The following is a 20917-nucleotide window of genomic DNA, read 5'->3' on the forward strand; positions in this document are numbered from 1 at the left end:
AACTCAGCTCTGACATTGGTGTTTTGTCCGTTGGTTGGCTAAAAAGCGCCGTTTTTTGGTGTTTTTGTGCACCGGATATTCACGTGGGTGGAGTTTAAGGAGTTCTAATGGCGGAAGAAGAGTTTAAGGAGACCTCGGAAGTTTCTTCATCTGCAGAGAAGAATACCGAGCATCCCAAGGTCACTTCGAGCAGTTATGGGCAAAGGAATACGGTTTCCAATGCTAAGTTCGAGGTGGAGAAATTTGACGGAACAAGTAACTTCGGCATGTGGCAATGCGAAGTTTTGGATGTTCTGTATCAACAGGAGTTGGATATTACGTTAGAGGAGAGGCCGAACGACATTTCAGACAAGGATTGGATAAAGCTTAATCGCCAAGCTTGTGGCACCATCAGACTTTGTCTTACGAAGGATCAGAAATACTTCGTGATGAAGGAAACGTTAGCTAAAGAGCTATGGGAGAAATTGGAAAACAAGTACATGACGAAGAGTATTGAGAATCGGTTGTATCTCAAGAAGAAGCTCTACGGGTTCCAGTACGTGCAAGGTACGACTATGAACCAACACTTGAACAATTTCAATAAGATTTTGGCTGATTTGCAAAATCTAGACGTTTCCATAGAAGATGAGGATAAAGCTTTACTGTTGTTAAATTCATTGCCTGATACTTATGATCATTTGACTACTACTTTATTGTACGGTAAAGAAGAAATCAAGTTTAATGACGTTTCAAATGCTTTGATGAATAACGAGGTACGGAAGAGGGATCAGCAAGCTCACCGTGACCCGTCCGCATCAGCTTTGACAACAAGAGGCAGAACCGACACTAGGAGGACTGGTGGTGGAGGGCGAAGGAGGTCTCGCTCAAAATCAAGGGGGAAGTCTGTAGAGAGAAGATTGGGGAAAGACGAGTGTGCCCTTTGTCGTCAAAAGGGGCACTGGAAGAAAGATTGTCCGAACAAACAACCAGCTGCAAATGTTGCAGAGGAGACAGAGGATGATCTAGAGTCAGCACTATTAGTTTCATCATCACCTGACCATTCAGATGAGTGGATACTAGATTCGGGATGTTCTTACCACATGTGTCCCAACAGGGACTGGTTCTCGAGTTTTCAAGATCTCGATGGAGGAGTTGTTTTGCTAGGCGATAACACCGCTTGCAAAGTCCAAGGGATAGGTTCAATCCGTTTGAAGTTGCATGATGGGACGTTTAGGGTGCTAACAGACGTTCGGTATGTTCCGGACTTGAAGAAGAATCTCATTTCGCTTGGAGCCTTTGATGTGAAAGGATACAAGATTACGATGATGGGTGGAGTGCTAAAGATAGTTCGAGGGGCGCTCATTGTCTTGAAAGGTAGCCGAAAAGGAAACTTGTATTTCCTAGACGGTTGCACAGTCACAGGGAGAGTGGCCGTTACTACTAGCTCAGACGAAGACGATGCATCCAAGCTATGGCACATGCGTTTAGGGCATGCTGGCGAGAAGGCCTTACAGGGTTTAGTAAGGCAAGGCTTGTTGAAAGGGGCCAAGACAGGGAAAGTTGGCTTCTGTGAGCATTGTATATTGGGCAAACAAACTCGAGTCAAGTTTGGCACTGGAGTTCACCGCACAGAGGGGATTCTTGACTATGTTCATTCAGATGTTTGGGGGCCGACCAAAAATGTAACTTTGGGAGGCAAACGATGGTTCGTGACATTTATTGATGATTTCTCCAGACGTGTCTGGGTTTATACCATGAGGCACAAGTATGAGGTCCTTCCAATCTTCCTTCAGTGGAAGAAAATGATGGAGACGCAGACAGGAAGGAAAATCAAGAAGCTGAGGTCAGATAACGGTGGCGAGTACAAGTCAGATCCTTTTCTCCAAGTCTGTCGGGAGGAGGGGATAGTCAGACACTTCACAGTTGCGGGGACGCCGCAGCAGAATGGAGTAGCAGAGCGCATGAATCGTACTTTGGTGGAGAAAGTTCGGTGCATGTTGTCAAATGCCGGGCTTAGCAAGGCGTTCTGGGGTGAGGCTCTCAAATATGCCTCCCATCTTGTCAACCGTTTACCGTCAGCAGCAATCGGAGGGAAAACTCCGATGGAGGTATGGTTTGAGAAACCAGTTACAGATTATGATTCATTACATGTTTGGGGTTGTTCTGCTTACTATCATGTAACTGAGTCCAAGTTAGATCCACGAGCCAAGAAAGCTGTTTTCTTGGGTTTCACTTCAGGTGTTAAGGGATACAGGCTCTGGTGTCCCGAGTCCAGGAAGGTGATTCTAAGTAGGGATGTTACTTTCGACGAATCTGCTATGTTACAGCAGGTTCCTTCCAAGGAGAATGTGGAGCCGAATGCCCAGCAGCAGGTGGAGCATTCAGAACAGGTGGAGGTTGAGACTCCCCTTGTTCCAGCCAAGACTGTTCAGACAGTCAGCCGTCCTGAGGATCAACCCGTTGATCAGGATGTCATTATTGAAGAGGAGGCTTCATTACAGGAAATACCACAGCAGCCAGAATCCATTGCAACCAGCAGACCGAGGCGGGAAATCCGGAAACCTGCTCGATATGCTGATACAGTAGCTTATGCACTTCCAGTGACAGACGATGATGTCCCCTCCACTTACCGGGAGGCAGTGCAGTGTACAGATAGTAACAAGTGGAAAGAGGCAATGGATGAGGAGATGGGTTCACTCTCCAAGAATCAGACATGGGATTTGGTTCAACTTCCCAAGGGCAAGAAATCTATTGGCTGCAAGTGGGTTTATGCGAAGAAGGAAGGTACAGGATCTGAGAAAGTCAGGTTCAAAGCAAGATTGGTAGCCAAGGGTTACGCACAGACAGAGGGGATCGACTACAACGAGGTGTTCTCCCCTGTCGTCAAACATTCGTCGATCAGGATCTTGCTTGCATTGGTAGCACAGTTTGACCTTGAGTTAGCCCAACTCGATGTCAAGACCGCTTTTCTACACGTAGATCTGGATGAGGAGATCTATATGGCTCAACCAGATGGTTACAGAATTGCAGGAAAGGAGAATTGGGCTTGTAAACTGAAGAAGTCGCTATACGGGTTGAAACAGTCGCAGAGACAATGGTACAAGCGCTTCGATCGGTTTATGATGGAGCAGGGGTACACAAGAAGTCACTTTGACCATTGTGTTTACTTCTGCAAACTCCCGGATGGATCATTTGTCTATTTGCTCTTATATGTAGATGACATGCTGATTGCATGTAAGAGCAAGGTGGAGATTGACAGACTGAAGGCTCAACTCAGTAAGGAGTTTGACATGAAGGATCTCGGGGAGGCAAAGAAAATACTCGGCATGGAAATTCAGCGGGACAAGGCGAAAGGCACAGTTTGTCTGACTCAGACGCAGTATCTGAAGCGAGTGTTGCAGAGATTTGGGATTGACAGGAAAGCCAAACCTGTCAGTACACCTTTGGCCGCTCATTTTAAACTTAGTGCATCGATGTCGCCGCAGAAGGAAGACGAACGGAAGCAAATGGCTCAGGTTCCTTATGCCAATGCTGTGGGAGCTTTGATGTATGCTATGGTTTGTACGAGGCCGGACATTTCACATGCAGTTAGCATGGTCAGTCGATACATGCACAATCCAGGGAAAGAGCACTGGCAGGCTGTGAAATGGATTCTACGGTATTTTCAGGGTACTGTGGATGTTGGATTGAAGTACGAGAGAAACAGAAAACTTGGTCAGCATTTGGTTGGTTACGTGGATTCCGATTATGCTGGTGACCTAGATAAGCGACGGACGACTACAGGGTATGTGTTTACACTTGCTGGAGGGCCAATCAGTTGGAGGTCAACGTTACAGTCAACGGTGGCTTTGTCTACTACAGAGGCAGAGTATATGGCAGTGACAGAGGCTTTCAAGGAAGCTATTTGGGTACATGGTTTGATTGAGGACTTGGGAATTGTTCAAGAAAACGTGGAGGTTTTTTGTGACAGTCAGAGTGCCATCTGTTTGGCGAAAAACCAGGTTCACCATTCCCGCACCAAGCATATCGATGTTCGGTTTCATTTCATCAGGGAGATTGTAGAGGAAGGGGATGTTCTTCTTCAGAAGATTCCGACTGCAGATAACCCTGCGGATATGCTCACCAAAGTGGTTGCAGGGATCAAGTTCCAACATTGCTTGGACTTGATCAACATCTCTCGAGCAGTGCGCGCCTAAGGGCGCAGAGGGCAGTGTTGATTCAATGATTGTCGCCAAGGTGGAGATTGTTGACTTTTGTGGCTCCAACCCATGCCTGCATTTGCTCAGCAGACAAGGAGCCTCCCAAATCTTTGACTGATATCCTCCAGTATCCTTCAGCCTCCTTTGTGGAAAATGAAGGGAGACTACCGTGGCAAATGAACAGGGTCTCATCTGGCTATAAATGGAGACCTTTGGTTCAGAGTGTTGTATCAGAAATCAGAGAGAAGAGAGTGATACACGAGTAGATTGTGAGGCAATACTGTGTGAGTCTGAGTGATTGTTGTAATCCTCCTCCAGTAAATATAGTGAATCCGCTGCCCTTCCGTGGATGTACCCGATTATTGGGGAACCACGTAAATCCTTGTGTTTCTCTGTGTTGTGTGTTTGTGTTTGCTTGGTTTGACTCTGGTTTAGCACTACAATCACCAGAGTATCCAGCCTCGCCAGCCTCTTCCTCTTCGCAATCGTCGGCGAAGTAGTCGAAGCCCCGGCACTGTCCCCTCAGGACTTGTTCAGCCCATCTGCAGCCAAAACCTTAACGGCGAGGACGGAGAAGAGGATGGAACCCTAGCTGTGGAGAAGACGGGGGAGTTCGAGATTGCAACTGTACAAGACATTTTTGTTTGGGCTTTTTGTTTTCGTTTCTGTTCGAAATCTGTCGGAGCTTCGATCGGGGTCACCAGTCTTCCCGTGGGACTTTAATGGAACGTCTTTGATGGTCTACTGTTGCAGATGCTTCGTCCAAGCATAGTCGTCGAACAGCAGGGCAAAAAGTAGACTCAAAATAAATCTATTGTATTGAAGTCTACTTTTTTGTACACAAAGAAATCTACTGAAATCTATGTATTGTAGTGACGGGGCCTAATAATTTTTTTTTCTTTTATAAAAATCAACAGATAACACAAGCAGATAACATTATATATGTTACTTTGTTACACAAATAACATAAATAAATACGCACAGGTAACTGCATGTGTGACACAAAATAAATAGAAAACATTTTATATGTTATTTTGTCATCTTAATAACACAAAGCAGACAGATAACTGTATGTGTGTTTCTTTAAATATGGTTATATGTCCAAATTCATACATGTATTGTCTCAAAAGAAATTGACAAATAACATTTTATGTGTTGTTTTGTCGTATTAATAACACAAAGTAGCTGATCAACAAAAAAAAAAGTAACATAAAAGCATACCGATAACAATACGTGTGTTTCTTTAGATATGGTTATCTATCCAAAGTTATACTCTGTATTATCCCAGAATAAATTAACAGATAAGGTTTTTTTTTTTTTTTTGTCATACTTTAGGGAAGTGGATAGAAGTTAGATGTTGAGGGGAGGGTGGGATTAGAACCCCACACCTCTACATGAGGGCATAAAGTCGTAACAACTGCATTGGCGCCCCACTTATAATTAACAAATAAAGTTATCTATGCAATATTTAAACTTTTCAAGATCGCAACAAAACCAACAAATGTGGTTATCTTTGTTGAACAGTTTTTTTGTCACTCCAAATAAAGCAACAAATAATCTTATATGTGCTAATTTATTCTTTGTATCTTTCAAAATGAAAAAAAATATTTAATATCTCCAAAATAAAGTAAAAGATAACTTTATATGTGTTAATCTGTTTTCTTCACCTTTCAAAAAAAGCAATAGATAACGTTAACTGTGTCAATTTATTTTTTTTCTCTCCAAAAAATAAAGCAACAAATAATGGGTGAGTTTACACTAATTTTTTTTTTTGTCTTCAAGTAGACACCAAAATATCAATTATTTTCTCTAAAAAAAACTAAAAATACAATTTAGACAACACAAGTTAAAATCTCAACTTTCTAACGAATCAAACCAGATTCTAGTTTCAAAGAAATGATTGAACACTAAAATACAAAAATACACGAAAAGCTTAAAATCTCAACTTTTTCCATAAGGCCACTAAAGTTACAGAACCAAACCCAATTATTCGGCTCAAATCAGCTTCGCCGCCACCGTCTTCCTCAAAATCAAAGTCACCATCTTCCTCCTCAACTTCGCCGCCAACATCGGCCATCTCTCCGGCGACGATAACCACCATCTATTTGCGTCTTAAACATCGGCCATCTTAAGACATACCCAACCGGTCCAACCGTCTCTTCCCTCCTTCGTCGGCCCTCATCGTCTGTTTGCGTCGTTTTCTTCAGCTGTGTGTGGACTGTTTTGTTTGTTCTGAGGATATTTTTGAGAGACCGACTGCCAATTGTCCTAGCCACTATATTGAAAAAGTTGATGAACTAATTGTGGCATAAACCCATGTACTATGTCGTCCTCGCCGAAATGCAAAGCCCGAGTAAAGTTACGAGCGAAAGAGCAGATTTCAAACCCTGAGTCTTTTCCCATCAACTCTTTTCTACATTTTTAATCGTTTTAATTACTGTTTAATAATTTTAGAAAATCAACAATCAATCAATCCTTTCCTCGAATTTAATTTGAATTACACTAACTCAGCCTTATAACCTCTGTGAAGAGATGCTCGGAGTACTTACTACTATTCGTTTGAGTAGTATTAATTATTTTTCTTTATTAATTAATTATTTTTAATACAGTAACAACACGATTTTGGCCCGGATACGCCAATTGTCGACCAACAAAAAGAAAACGGCTAGAACTGGTATCCCTATATCAATAAACCATGACTTTCAGCTAATAACAGAACGCATAAGAAATAGCCAGACTCTGCCTTTAGGCATTCATATATTGATAAACATCTATAATTCTTTAGAAGTTTAATTACGTATATAATCTGGTATTAATATTTCATATGCTGATCGTCATATATATAATCATCCAGAAAAATCATTACAAACGAGTAATTATACCCAACAAAAACAAAATAGTTGTCAAATATCACACTTCGAATTGTTCAAGCTGAACATCCTTGGCCTTAAGAGGAACATACTCGCCTAGATAAACCTCGAGATGATCCGACAGCGACGACTTGTCGATGTTCTCATGGTGGTACGATTTGCACACGAAGTAGATCACCGTCTGGATAACGAGCCCGAACAAGAACACCTTGAAGAGCATCAATACGCACAGGAATCCGAACCCCAACCTGCCCGCGATGCCGAACGTTCCTCTCTCCGCAACGACGCTCTTGAAAAGTATCTGTATCCCCATCATGGCGAGATTCAGCTTGAAAAAGATGACCATGGCTATCCACATCTTGCCCTTGATCAAGTTTCTGCTCTTGATCATGGCCTTGAACCCTTTGATGTCTTCCAACACTGATACGACGCTGGCCAGTTGCCAGACCAAGGTCATGTACACGAACCCCACGGCGTACAAGATCATGATGACAAAAGAAAAAAATAGAACAATTTTGTCAGTATACTCAGTTGGGAAGCTCAAAATAATTATGAATAGCAGCACAATTATGGTTAGCCCAGCAACCACGTTGTAGAGGAAGAACGCTAGAAAAGCGCACAAGAAAGTCACCATGAGCCGTTTCCAAACCTTGGGAACGACGCTCATCACTTTTCTGAAGGTCACGTCGCGGCCAGTGTAGATACTGGCCACGGTGTAGACCACCGCGGAGGTGGAGAGGAGAGAGAAGACGAGGAAGAAGGTGAAGTAGGCGAAGTTGACGAGCCAGAACGCGGCCCGCTCGGAGGACAGGCGGTCGGAGAGCTTGGCGTACCGGTAAGTACCCTCTCGGACTCGGTATCTATAGTGCTCCGTGCGGATGATCTTGGAGAGGATGAACTCGGATACCTCGATGTGGGCGAGGAAGATGAGGGAGAGAGGGAGGATCAGGGCCAGGGTTATCTTGCTGAAGGTTCTTCTGAAGTTGAAGATGATCTTGAAGGACTCCAGGTAGATGCCGAAGAGGCCTAGGAATTGCATGTCTTCTTGTTCTCTGTCCATAGTGTGTGGTTTGGCTCCGATGAGTGGATGGAGAGAGATGGAGTGGTGAAGAAGAGGGTAAGGGGAGAGAGATGAAATGGGGATTGGAGAGTTGTTGGAAGGATTTTATTAACAAGTTAGGAAGATTGGTTTGGAGTTTTGTACAGTGAATAATTGTCCTTGGTCTTCGATGAAACTACAAGTCAACAATGACTCCCTGTTCAAACTTTATTTATTCTGGTTCTAAGACTTTTGGAGCAAAGAATTGACCTTTCATTTTTTAACTATGAATTCCAAGCTTAATATTTGTTGCGCTTGTTTTAAAATTAACTGTTAGGAGTATTACTTATTGTTTTTTTTTTAAAAACTACTTCTTTGAGCACATTGATACGGTGATGATCGGGATTTTTTTCTCCCTCATGCAAGGATGGACTGGACTGTACCAGCGCAACAATTGCCCAATTATTTGGTGATGATGACAATCAAAGTACTTGAAGAGATCTAAATGAGTTGATAGCTCCGTAATGTTAAACTTACGCGCCACACCTCAATAATATAAAAATATTTTCCTTTCGTATCTTTTTGAATATTCTGCCAATGATTAATGTATTTATCATTTTGAAAAGCTAGAAGATCTGCTCAAGGAATTGTTCTTCTTGAACTCGGAAGTGGATTCGTACTTTCGGGAAGTAGATTATCATGATGCAGAAGAATTCGTAATTGATAGAAGATATCTCTTAACACTTTCATTCATAGCGCGCTACCACTCCCTTCTTGACTAGATGCTCTAACTCAATCAGGCTGGCTTAGCTCTTGTCTCTCACGGCAGGCACTAGTAGCAAGAGTCCAGGCATAACAACAGGAGATCCCAACTCTCACTTCGAACTCGAGAACTCACTCGGGCACTCCCATCGCAGGAGAAGACATGCTAAATTTCTCATTAGTTTAAACTCCTCGAAGCCCGCGGTAGCTTGCTTACTCTCTTTAGAAACCTTTCCCGCAGCGGAACTGACTTAATTCGTTGTAGATGCTAAACTTACACGTCATACCTCACCAATGTAAACATATTTTTCTTTTGTACATTTTGTAATATTCTACGTATTATTAATGTATTTATCTTTTTTTTTTTTTCAAATGATTCCAGATAACGTGTATAAGATAAATTCTACTTATATTTTGTTTGTCAAGAAAAGGGTGTGACCAAAGAAAAAAAGGGGTGCGACAAGAAAAAGATGGGCGGAAATTTAACTGAGTTAAGGGCATAATCGTAATTAATCGAACATGCTGGGGTTGTTTTTGGAAAAAAAAACCCACAAAAGACGGCAACGACTTGGTCGTCGATCGGTTATTTTCACGCGGAGGCGAAGTTTCTGATGAAGTTCGAGTGGGGCGTCATTTTCACAAGTCTACGCCATTACATGAGTCCACACGGTCGGAAAAAATATTGGGTGCATGCCGGTAGGATACCACATAGGCGGTATCCGTCAGCGATCCGGATAGTCAAAACGTGTTTTTGACGGTTCGGATTTTAGAGAGGAAAAATGAGAAGAGAGAGTGGCGGGGTGAGAGGAGAGAGAGAAAATAAATCTGAGCAATTCAAAACACATTTGGACAGTCTGGATCACCGACTGGTGCGCCACGTATCACCCGCTCATCACCAAAAACTTCTCGGTGGGTCGTCCATTTAATGCGCAAGCACAATTATCACAGATTAATTACATAAATACCCCTGTGCCTCTTTATATTCTCGGATTGGGGATGGTGTTGTGCGCACCGTGCACATTCGGATCGTCCATCTCGGCAATCAATGATCCGGATGGAAGTTTGAGATTACACACAACACCATGTAATTCGGACTATTAATTGTCGAGACGGATGGTTTACGAATCATCCAACTTTACTTCAGAATTTAGGCTAAATTCTGAAGGAAAGTTGGATGATTCGTAATTGCTCTTACCGATATCGGATTGAGATAATTTTTTACAGGGACCCCAAACGAAATGTTTTAAACAAAATGAGCGACTCCGATCATCTTTGTGAGATCTGAGATGGGCGCAAAAGAGATTTGTACGCGGCTGCTGTACAGACTTTGCTGTACTCCTATCTTTACTGCAAATACTCGACATCACTACGCGGAGGTAAAGATATTTTCTTAATCTTCGTTTCAAAGTAAAATCTAAAGATTAGTTATTGTGTATGAGGAGAGATGAGTCTGGTGCCGTACGTCGTCCTCTTATGCCCAAAACTAGAAACAGTTTACCAAAACTTGATAAAAAAATAAAAAAGTGTGACAAAATTTGCACTATTGGTGGTCCAGTAATTGTCACTGACTCTGCGTTGTAGTGGTTGATTTCAAGTTTGAAAATCGAATAAAGTGTGTGCTACTTGAGGTGGTAACCCGGAGATGCTGTCGAGCAGCTCCTTGCCGAGCGGGTGTAGAGCGGCCGATCCGACTTTCATCTCGGTATGGATAACTCGGATCAAATCTGAGCACATGCATACCAATCGCATACAAATCTAAACCGTCCATTGCTCGGTTAAGATCCGAGTCGTCGATTAGCAAGATGAGCGGTTGGATCGGCCATTCTGCACCGCTCTACTAAGATATACTTCTCCCATTCCGGTACTACCCTACTAGTATAGGAATATCCGAATGGAAATCCAGGTAATTCAAGAAAGAAAGTACATCCAAAACCTTGAATAGTGTGTGTTTGATTACATTTTGAATTTTTAGATGTAGGACAAGATTTAGGAGTTTCACGGTTTTACTTTTAGTATTTTAAAAGTAGAATTTGATTGGGAATTTTTTTCTAGTTTAGAATAGTTACGTTGATTTCATTCTCCTATTTTATTTGGATTCATGATCTACAAGAATTAAAATTTTATTATGGTAATTTTCTTCCCGCTTATTTGACTAATCTCTACTAGCATCAGAATTACGTGTTTACTACTATGTATAAATAGGGATTTAAGTTTGCGGGCATATGATGATTAATTAGATCCAATCAATTAACTTTTCGAATTTCTCTATATCTATTTAGTGGTTATCCTAGCTAGGTGATTTTATGTTTTCTTGGGACTTCAAGAACCCATAAGTTCGGACGAAATGTAGCAAAACACACATGTAACAACCGCATCTGACTTATCAATTTACTAGAACGATATCCAAAAATACCATACAAATTACTACGAAAAACCTTCGCCGCGTTTACTCCTATGGATTGTCCGATCCCTAGCTATCATTTTGTTTCAAAGTGGGTCATAGAGTAAAAAGTACTCCAACTATTATTCTTTGGCTTGTGTGACATTTCTATGCTTGTTTTAAACTTTATACACATCCTCTTCAGAAAGAAAAAAAATGAAAAAAACTTTCCTACAGATGGCTTTATTAGGCTCCGTTCCAGAACACCTTCTTAAAAAATAAGTACTTATTTCACATTTTTAAATTCAAAAATAATATAAATGAAAAATTATTTTTCAATTTTTTTTTCAACGTATAAAAGATCTCAATAAAATTTATCAAAAAAGATTCATATTGATAGAAAAATTATTTACGTAAACACATAATTTTTGAGCTTGAAATTGTCTTTTTAAAAAATAAGTACTTATTTCCGTTTTCGGAACGGGACCTTAGATTGGGAGACCATTGTTGTTTACAATACCTGAATAGCTTCACAATTTTCTATAGTTTCCTTTTAGGCCCAAATCCAAGCCATATGGACATAACTTCTTCTTTTTTTAAGAATGAGATTTGTTTTTATTTCCCTTCGACTTTATGCGAAAGTTCAGTTTGGTCCTTTAAGTTTCAATTTCAACAAATAAAACCTTTAATTTACAAATTTATTTCAATGTCATCCATCCTTTAAGTGACGTTACTAATTTGAACAGAAAATGGGCACGTGCCCCAGCACTTGTGCTCTCCTCAAGGGCATATTTGCCCATTCCCCTCCTCTTTCTTCTTTTTCTTCTTCTCTCCATAAAACCCAGGAAAAAAAGAAGAAGAGAAAGACCCAGAATTCTGGGTTATGTTTCCCTAATTATTCTAAAACGAAAAAAAGCAAATTCTTCTTCTTCTTCTTCTCTCTCTCTCTCTCCCCAGCACTTTGCGGTGATCCGATGATGGGCAAACATAATCGACGGCGATGAAGCAGGGGAACAGGTCAACAACAAGGCACAAATCGACGACGACGGCAGGGTGGCAGTGATAGATAGCAGTGCAGCGAGAAATAGACCTACAGTGGATCTGATGATATCGCGAAGGGGGACGGTGGCGGTGGTGGGGTGGCTTTATCTGCGTCTAGAGAAAGAAAGAGGAAAAAGGGTGAGAAATTCTTTTTTCTATTGTATGTTGGAGTATTATTTGGCATCTTGAACCCTGTGGCTGTATGTTAATTGAAAAAATCTTGACATCTAGTTTTGCAGCTTCAAAACCATCCCCCATTGCTTCCGTAGAACCGGCAACATTTATATCGGCAGCCCGTTTGTTATGACTATGAGGATAAAAACAGGAAAACACAATCAATAGATATTAGTATCTGAGTTCTCTGTCAGCAATTATTATTATTATTATTATTTTTACCAAAGGTCCAAAACTAGAGAGTTTACTGGAATTGTTTGGTGAGAAAATACCCAATTCGAATACTCGGGCCAAATTTCAATTGTTCTTTGAGAGTTTATTGGAATTGCTTAATTGATTGGTTTGATTGGATGGGTTTGTGTAGAATTCGTGAGAGATAGAGGGGGGGGGGGGGGGGGGGTTGGGGGGTTTTGGGGGAGAGTTAAATTATTCATTTTGCTAATTTTTTTTTTCTGGGTTTTTCTCTTTTTTTTTTCCTAGGTTTTATGGATGGAGAGAGAGATTCATTTCGCTATTTTTTTTTTCTGGGTTTTTCTCTTCTTTTTTTTTCCTGGGTTTTATGGAGAGAGAGAGAGAGAGAGAGAGAGGAGGAGGAGGAGGAGGAGGAGGAGAAAGAGGAGGGGAATGAGCAAATATACCTATTGACCCCCTCTGTAGTCTTTGTTCTCAGCATAATGAATCAGCCAATCATCTATTCTTTCAATGTAATTTCTCAAGACATGTTTGGCGTTCAGTTCTAAGCCGATTTGAAGTTCACAGAAGCCCAGGAAATTGGGATGACGAACTTATATGGGCTATGGGTTATTGTAAAGATAATTCCTTTCGAGCACTCCTCTTCAAGCTGTCTTTAGCTGCAGGGGTGTATTATATTTGGCTTGAGAGAAACTCTAGGGTGTTTGGGGGAAGGCCAATGAATTCCGATGTGATTTTTGCTCGCATAGAAGACAATTTGAGATTTCGAGTCAGCTCTTGGAAACATATTCCTAATTCAATGGAAAACCAAAGATTTTGTCATCTTTGGAATATCTCTCCTCGAATTCTGGGTATTATCACTTGTTAAGAGTGGTTTGATTCTTTTGTAGTTTGTAATAGGTTTTTCTTTGTACAGTTTTTTTCCTGTGTAGTGGGTTATTCCCGTGGTTTTTGGTTGGTTGGTTATAAAATACATCATTTACCCAAAAAAAAATTAGTAACGGCACCCAACGGATGGATGACATTGGAACAAATTTGCAAATTGAAGGTTTTATTTGTTTAAATTGAAACTTGAAGGACCAAACTGAACTTTCGCGTAAAGTTGAAGGGATATATAAGCAAATCACTCTTTTTTTAATCAGCAAAGAAGAAATATCATTAGAGAGAAGAGAAAAGTACAAAAAAGGGCCGGAGGCCGAAGAAATAAGGATTACATCCCAACAAGGTTGGCAAGTAAGAGACGTAACTTGCTGAACCTTTACTTTTGACGGGCCTTTTTTTTGGGAGGACGGAGAATCAACACCATTTGTTAGAGCATATCGAAGCCTTTTTCTACCACATATTGGTTTGGCTCTCACACAAAAACATAGAGTTAAATATCACACATCGAATTCTTCAAGCTGGGCATCCTTTGCCTTGACAGGAACATACTCACCTAGATAAACCTCAAGATGATCTGACAACAATGACTTGTCGATGTTCTCATGGTGGTACGACTTGCACGCGAAGTAGATCACAGTTTGGATAACGAGTCCGAACAAAAACACCTTGACGAGCATCAACAAGCACAGGAATCCGATTCCTAACCTGCCCGCAACGCCAAACAATGACTCAGTATCCACAACGATGCTCTCGAAAAGTATCTGTATCCCTAACTTAGCAAAATGCAGCTTGAGGAAGATAACTATGGCGATCCACATCTTGCCCTGTATCAAGTTACTGCTTTTGGTCATGGCCTTGAACCCTTTGATGTCTTCCAAAACCGATACGACGCTTGCTAGCTCCCAAACCACGGTCATGTACACGAACCCCACGATGTACAAGATCATGATGGCAAGGAAAAAAAGTGACCCAACAAAGTCAACTTGATTAATGGAGACCCTCCAAAGGATTATGGTTAGCACAAGGACCAAGATGAAGACGAGGAACATTAGAAAAGCACACAAGAAAGTCACCATGAGCCTTTTCCAGACCTTGGGAACCACACTCATCACTTTTCCAAAGGTCACATCGCAGCGAGTGTAGACACTGGCCACAGTGTAGACCACCGCGGAGATAGAGAGGAGGGAGAAGACGAAGAAGAAGGTGAAATAGACGAACTTGACGAGCCAGAACGCAACCCACTCGGACGATAGGCGCTTAGAGAGCTTAGCATATTGGAATGAGCCCTCTCGGACTAGGTGTCTATAGTGCTCCGTGCAGACTATCTTGGAGAGGATGAACTCAGATACCTCGATGTGGGCGAGGAAGATGAGGGAGCGGGGGAGGATCAAGGCTAGGGTTATCTTGCTGAAGATTCTTCTGAAGTTGAAGGATGATCTTGTAGGACTCTAGGTAGATGTCAAAGAGGCCTAGGAATTGCATGTCTTCTTGCTCTCTATCCATGGTGTTTGGTTTGGAGAGATGAGGACAAAGAAGAGGCAAGGGAAGATGAAATGGGAGTTGTTGAGAGGATTTTATTACTATATATTTAGAATTCGGGAGATTAGTTTTGGACTTTTGTGTAGTGAATTACCCTTGGTCTTCAATGAAATTACAAAGTCAACTATTACTCGTTCTTTTGTTTTTTTTTTTTTTTGATCATAACGACTCCTTGTTTCTCCTCTATATTCTTTATCTATATCGTGTTTAAGATTATTGTACAAAGAAATTGACATTTTTTTTAAAACTATGAATTCCAAGCATAATCCTTCTTGCTATTGTTTTAAACTAATTGTTGGGAGTATTAGTTAGAGTTTATTTGCGAATCTTTCAATACAGAGATATGGTGATAGATGAGAATTTTCTTTTCTAATAGAGTGTTCTGACGCAGCAACCCCTAATCAATTGGTGACGACGGGAATCAAAGTACTTGAAATACATCTAAATTGCTCAAGAATGCCAAAATTTACATGTCTCGCCTCAACAATGTAAAGATAATTCTTTTTGTATCTTTTCTAATATTCTGCCTATTACTAATGTACTCATCTTTTTCTTCAAATGATTCGAGATAACGTGCATAATTTTACGTAGAGTTTGTTCGTCAAGAAAAGGGTGTGAGAGAAAAAAAAAAAAAAAAGGACGGAAAAAAGGGACAAATTTATTGAGGAAAGGGCATAATCGTAGTTACTCAAACATGCTGGGGTGTTTTGAGGAAAACCATGAAAGACGGCAACGACTAGGCCGTCGTTTATTTTAAAGCGGAGGCGAAGTTCTGAGGAAGTTCAATTTTTTTTTTTAATAATTGGAAGTTTAAAATTGGGGCGTCACTTTCATAAGTCTCCCCTTAGACGAGTCCAAACGGCCGTCCGTTTAATTTGCAAAGTACTATTGTGAACCACCGAGGTGGTAGCACAGTTGATGAGGCTCATGCCTCCCTTAAGGCAGACGGGAGTTTGAGTCCCAGTAGGTATTCGAATCTCATATGCGGATTAAATTAGAGAGTTTTTACCAGTTGTGTACTAAAGTGGTGTCGTGGTGATGATCCGTCCTCCCGGATGATAGCTATGGCTCGAACTGAATATTTTATTGACGGGTAGGAAGCCCCTATGATCACGCCCAAGGGGCCGGAGTTACTACGCTGGTCGCCTCCTCTCATCCTTTTGATTATAAAAAAGAAAAAGAAAAAGGTACGATTGTGACGTCACTGCAAAATTACAGCAATACCCGTGCCTCTTTATAATTTATATGCTAAAACCACAACCAAAAACAAAACAAAAAAAATTGAAATCTCAATATTCTCATATCAAATCAATTATGTTACGAAGAACTTTCTTGAATTTTTTACTCGAAGTAATTTCTTGACATTTTAGCCACAGTTGGTTGTTGTGTAAGATACCAAGATTATAATTTGCAATGTTTGCCGTACAATTTAAAGACAGTATTTGCCATATTAGAAATTGATTCCACGGGAGAGATAGAATGAAGACAAAAAAAATGTAAGAGAATCATACGTATCTCTGCATAATATCCACCCCACGATTGCGAGAGAAAATACAAAACAAATCTCAGTACGAGGAGTTAGAGAAGTTTTTCTTAATAGTCTCGTTAAATTTCAAGATTGTAACTACAAAAAGCTACTACATGTTAAAAACAAAGGCCACTATATGATTGGACTTCTCTTATGCTCAAAATTGGAAACTATTTCCAAACCTTGATAGAGTGACAAATTTGGACTATATATGGTGGTGCGGTGGTTGATCCCAATGGAAATCCATAGGTAATTCAAGACAGAAAGTATGGATGGTTTTGCACATGACGCTTTCTACTACGAATGGATGATCTTCACGAATTCAACTTTAGCAGCAAAAATAATACTATCTTTCTTTCATCAAGATTGTGTTTGACTGCATGTATTTTGATTAAGGAGTATCATGCATAGTTTTACTTTTAGTACTATATTTTAAAAGTAGATTTTCATTAGGAAAATTATTTCTAATCTAGAATAGATTTGCTCCGAAATCGGGTTGATTAATTTTGTTCTCCTATTTTATTTGGATTCATGATGTACAAGAATTAAATTTTTTTTCTGGTAATTTTTCTCTCTCTAATTTGACCAATCTCTATTAGCATCAGAACTATGTGTTTACTATTATATATGAATAGGGATTTAAGCTTGCGGGCGTATGACGATTTGATCCAATCAATTAATTTTTCAAATATCTCCATATATTATATTAGTCATTATCCTAGGTGATTTATTGTTTTCTTGGGACTTTAAGAGTCCGTAATTTTGGACGAAATGTAGCAAACACACATATGTAACAACCGCATCTGGCCTATCAATTTACTAGAACGATATCCAAAAATACCATACAAATTGCTACAAAAGACCTTTGCCGCATTGCTCCTGTGAATTGTCCCTATCGTTTTGTTTCAAAGTGGATCATAGAGTAAAAAGTCATTACTTATTTCTTGGCTCGGGTGACATTCTTGTTTTAACTTTAATTTATAAAGATCCTCATCAAAAAGAAAAAAAAAAGAATTTTTTTTTTATACAGATGGCTTTATTAGATTAGGAGACCATTGTTGTGAACATTACAAGGACTACTTGCCTTACACTACCTGGATAGCTTTACAATTTTCTCTGGTTGCCTTTAAGCCCAAACCCAAGCCATAAAAGTAAGAGACATAACTTCTTTTTTATCAGCAAAGAAGAAAATTACAGAGAAGAGAAAAGTACAAAAAAAAAAAAAAGAAAAGAAAGCCCGAGGCCGAAGAAATAAGGATTACATCCCACGAGGTTGGCAAATAAGAGACATAACTTGCTGAACATTTAAAAAAAAAAAAAAAAACTTGCTGAACGTTTACTTTTGACGGGCCTTTTTTTTGGAGGAGGGAGAATCAACACCATATATGTGTTCACATGATGTGTTGGAGTATATCGAAACCTTTCTCTACCACATATTGGTTTGGCTCTCACACAAGAACAAAGAGTCAAATATCACACATCGATTTTTTCAAGCTGGTCATCATTGGCCTTGGTTGGAATATACTCACCCTGAAAAACCTCATCAAGATGATCCGACAACGACAACTTATTGATGTTCTTATTGTGGTACGATTTGCACACGAAGTAGATCACCGTCTCGATAACGAGTCCGAACAAAAACACACTGAAGATCATCAACAAGCACAGGAATCCGAATGTGAACCTACCCGCAATGCCGAACGTCCCGGTATGCACGACTTGGCTCTTGAAAAGTTTCCGTATCCCGAAGATAGCTGCTTCCAGCTTCAACAAGAAAACTATGGCGATCCACATCTTGCCCTGTATCAAGTTTCCACTCTTGGTCATGGCCTTGATCCCTTTGATGTCTTCCAACACCGATACGATGCTTGCCAGCCACCAAACCACGGTCATGTGAACAATCACCACGACGTACAAGATCACAAAGGCACGGAAAAAAACTAAACTATTCATGTCAACATGCTTAATGATTTTCCTCCAAAGGATTATGGGATCCACAAGAACCACGTTGCAGTAGAAGATAACTAGAAAAGCACACAAGAAAGTCACCATGAGCCTTTTCCAGACCTTGGGAATCACACTTATGACTTTTCCAAAGGTCACATCATAGCCAGTGTAGACACTGGCCATGGTGTAGACCACTGCAGAGGTGGAGAGGATAGAGAAAACGAGGAAGAAGGTTAAGTAGATGAACTCGACAAGCCAGAACGTGGCTCCATCGGAGGATAGGCTGTCGGATACAGCGATGTTCGCAAGGAAGATGAGGGAGAGGGGGAGGATGAAGGCTAGGGATATCTTGCTAAAGATTCTTCTGAAGTTGAAGATGATCTTGTAGGACTCTAGGTAGATGTCAAAGAGGCCTAGGAATTGCATGTCTTTTTGTTCTCTATCCATGGTGTTTGGCTTGGAGAGATGATGAGTGAAGATGAGGCAAGGGGAGATGAAGTGAGGAGAGATAGGGGAGTTGTTGGGAGGGTTTTATTTGGAATTCGGGAGATTGGTTTTGGAGTTTTGTGTAGTGAAATTACCCTTAATCTTCAATGAAACTACAAAGCCGACGTCAACGACTGTACTCCTTGTTTCTCTTCTATATTTCTTCATTATCTATTTTAGTATTTTGTGTTTAAGACTATTGGACCAAGAAATTGACCTTTCATTTTTTAACTATGAATTCCAAGCATAATCCTTCTTGCTTTTGTTTTTACAAATGATTGTTAGGAGTATTACTTAGATTTTATTTAGGAATCCTTTATCACAGTGATATGGTGATAGATGAGAATCTTTTTTTTAAATAAATTGCATTGGATTGAACTAGCGCAGCAACTCCCAATCAACTGGTGACAACGAGAATCTAAGTACCTGAAATACATCGAAATGAGTTGCTAGTTCCAAAATGCCAAACTTAATTACATGCCACACCTCAACAATGTAAAGATCACTACAACAAAAATAGTATAAGGGGACGAATTTTTTGCATCGGCAAAGAGGCAAAATTCGTCGCCACCATTCATCGACTTTAGTTTCACACAAAAAGTCCCTCGACGAATTTGTTTTTCGTCGGCTTTTTGGCTTTTGGCGACGAATTTTTTCGTCATCAATTTTGGTTTGTGGCGATGAAATTTTTCGTCGACAATATTTTTTTTGACGACGAAAAAAAAATTCGTCGTAATTAGTGAATTTTCCAAAAAACCCTTACACCCTCTACTGTAGCGCCATTTTCAACCACTACCGAGTTTCGAACTTTGTACCTTTCGCCCGCACGACATAAACCCAACCACTACACCAGCACCCAAATTGTTAACAAAGGCATAATATTTTTTATATATACTATTTACAACTCGTTTTTTTTCCTAACCACCACCGCCACCACCATTCCTCCTCCTCCTCCTCCTCCTCCTCCTCCACCACCACCACCACTACAACACAAGCACCACAACCACCCACACCACCACCACTCCTGGCCTCCTACACTACCACCACAATCACTACTCCTCCACCACCACCACATCACCACTACACCACCACCACCATTCCTAAAACAACTCCACTACCACCCCTTCCACCACTTCACCACCACCACCACCCACACCCCACCGCTCCTCCTCCGCCTCCTCCACCACCACCACCACCACCACCATTCCTATAACAACTCCACCCTACTACCACCACTCCTCCTCCACCACCACCACCACTCCTATAACAACTCCACCCTACTACCACCACCATAGTTTTAAATATCGGCCGATACGTACCGTATCGGCCGATACGTACCGGAATTTTCGGCTTCCGATACGGATATTGGCCGATATATCGGTGAGATTGAAATTCACAGGCGTATCGGCCGGTTCCCGATACGTATCGGTCCGTAACCGATATTTGGACCGATACGGCCGATACGGCCGATACGTATCGGTGCTGAAAAAAAAAAAGAAAAGCAAAAAACAAAAAACTCCTTCCACACAGCTTTTTTCACAGCTTTTTTCACAGCTTTTTTGCAAAAATTTTGGATCTTGTCTTGGAAAATAAGTAAATGTGATAATTAAGCCAATGTTTGGGGTAAAAGTATATTTTTCAAGTTTTATACATGTTGCTGATGATTTTTAAAAATTCACGACCGCGACACCCGATTCCCGCGACGTATCACCGATATGTCCCGATACCGATATACCGCGACCGATACCGCGACGGCGACCGATACCGCGATTTAAAACTATGACCACCACTCCTCCTCACCACCACCACCATTCCTATAACAACTCCACCCCACTACCACCACTCCTCCTCCACCACACCACCACCACAATCAATAACCTACAAATCCCATTATTTAAT

At 40.7% G+C, this 20917-nt stretch overlaps 3 protein-coding genes and 1 long non-coding RNA gene across 4 annotated transcripts; 1 reads left to right on the forward strand and 3 right to left on the reverse strand.

Moving 5' to 3' along the window:
- Positions 1 to 7088: 7088 nt before the first annotated feature.
- Positions 7089 to 8108, reverse strand: LOC131307015 (uncharacterized). The gene has a single exon (XM_058333442.1). It carries the CDS (start codon positions 8106 to 8108, stop codon positions 7089 to 7091), a length of 1020 nt encoding a protein of 339 aa, XP_058189425.1.
- A 3986-nt stretch (positions 8109 to 12094) lies between these two features.
- LOC131306586 (uncharacterized) lies at positions 12095 to 12636 on the forward strand. Its single transcript, XR_009193936.1, has 2 exons — positions 12095 to 12408; positions 12502 to 12636. It is a non-coding gene; the product is annotated as an uncharacterized LOC131306586 (long non-coding RNA).
- A 1379-nt stretch (positions 12637 to 14015) lies between these two features.
- Positions 14016 to 14435, reverse strand: LOC131307016 (uncharacterized). The gene has a single exon (XM_058333443.1). The coding sequence runs from the start codon at positions 14433 to 14435 to the stop codon at positions 14016 to 14018; it is 420 nt and encodes a 139-aa protein (XP_058189426.1).
- Positions 14436 to 18058: 3623 nt separating this feature from the next.
- On the reverse strand, positions 18059 to 18979 carry LOC131307017 (uncharacterized). The gene has a single exon (XM_058333445.1). The coding sequence runs from the start codon at positions 18977 to 18979 to the stop codon at positions 18059 to 18061; it is 921 nt and encodes a 306-aa protein (XP_058189428.1).
- Between the last annotated feature and the right edge of the window lie 1938 nt (positions 18980 to 20917).

The sequence above is a fragment of the Rhododendron vialii genome, chromosome 11a (genome assembly GCF_030253575.1).
Source record: "Rhododendron vialii isolate Sample 1 chromosome 11a, ASM3025357v1".
NCBI classification, from domain to species: domain Eukaryota; kingdom Viridiplantae; phylum Streptophyta; class Magnoliopsida; order Ericales; family Ericaceae; genus Rhododendron; species Rhododendron vialii.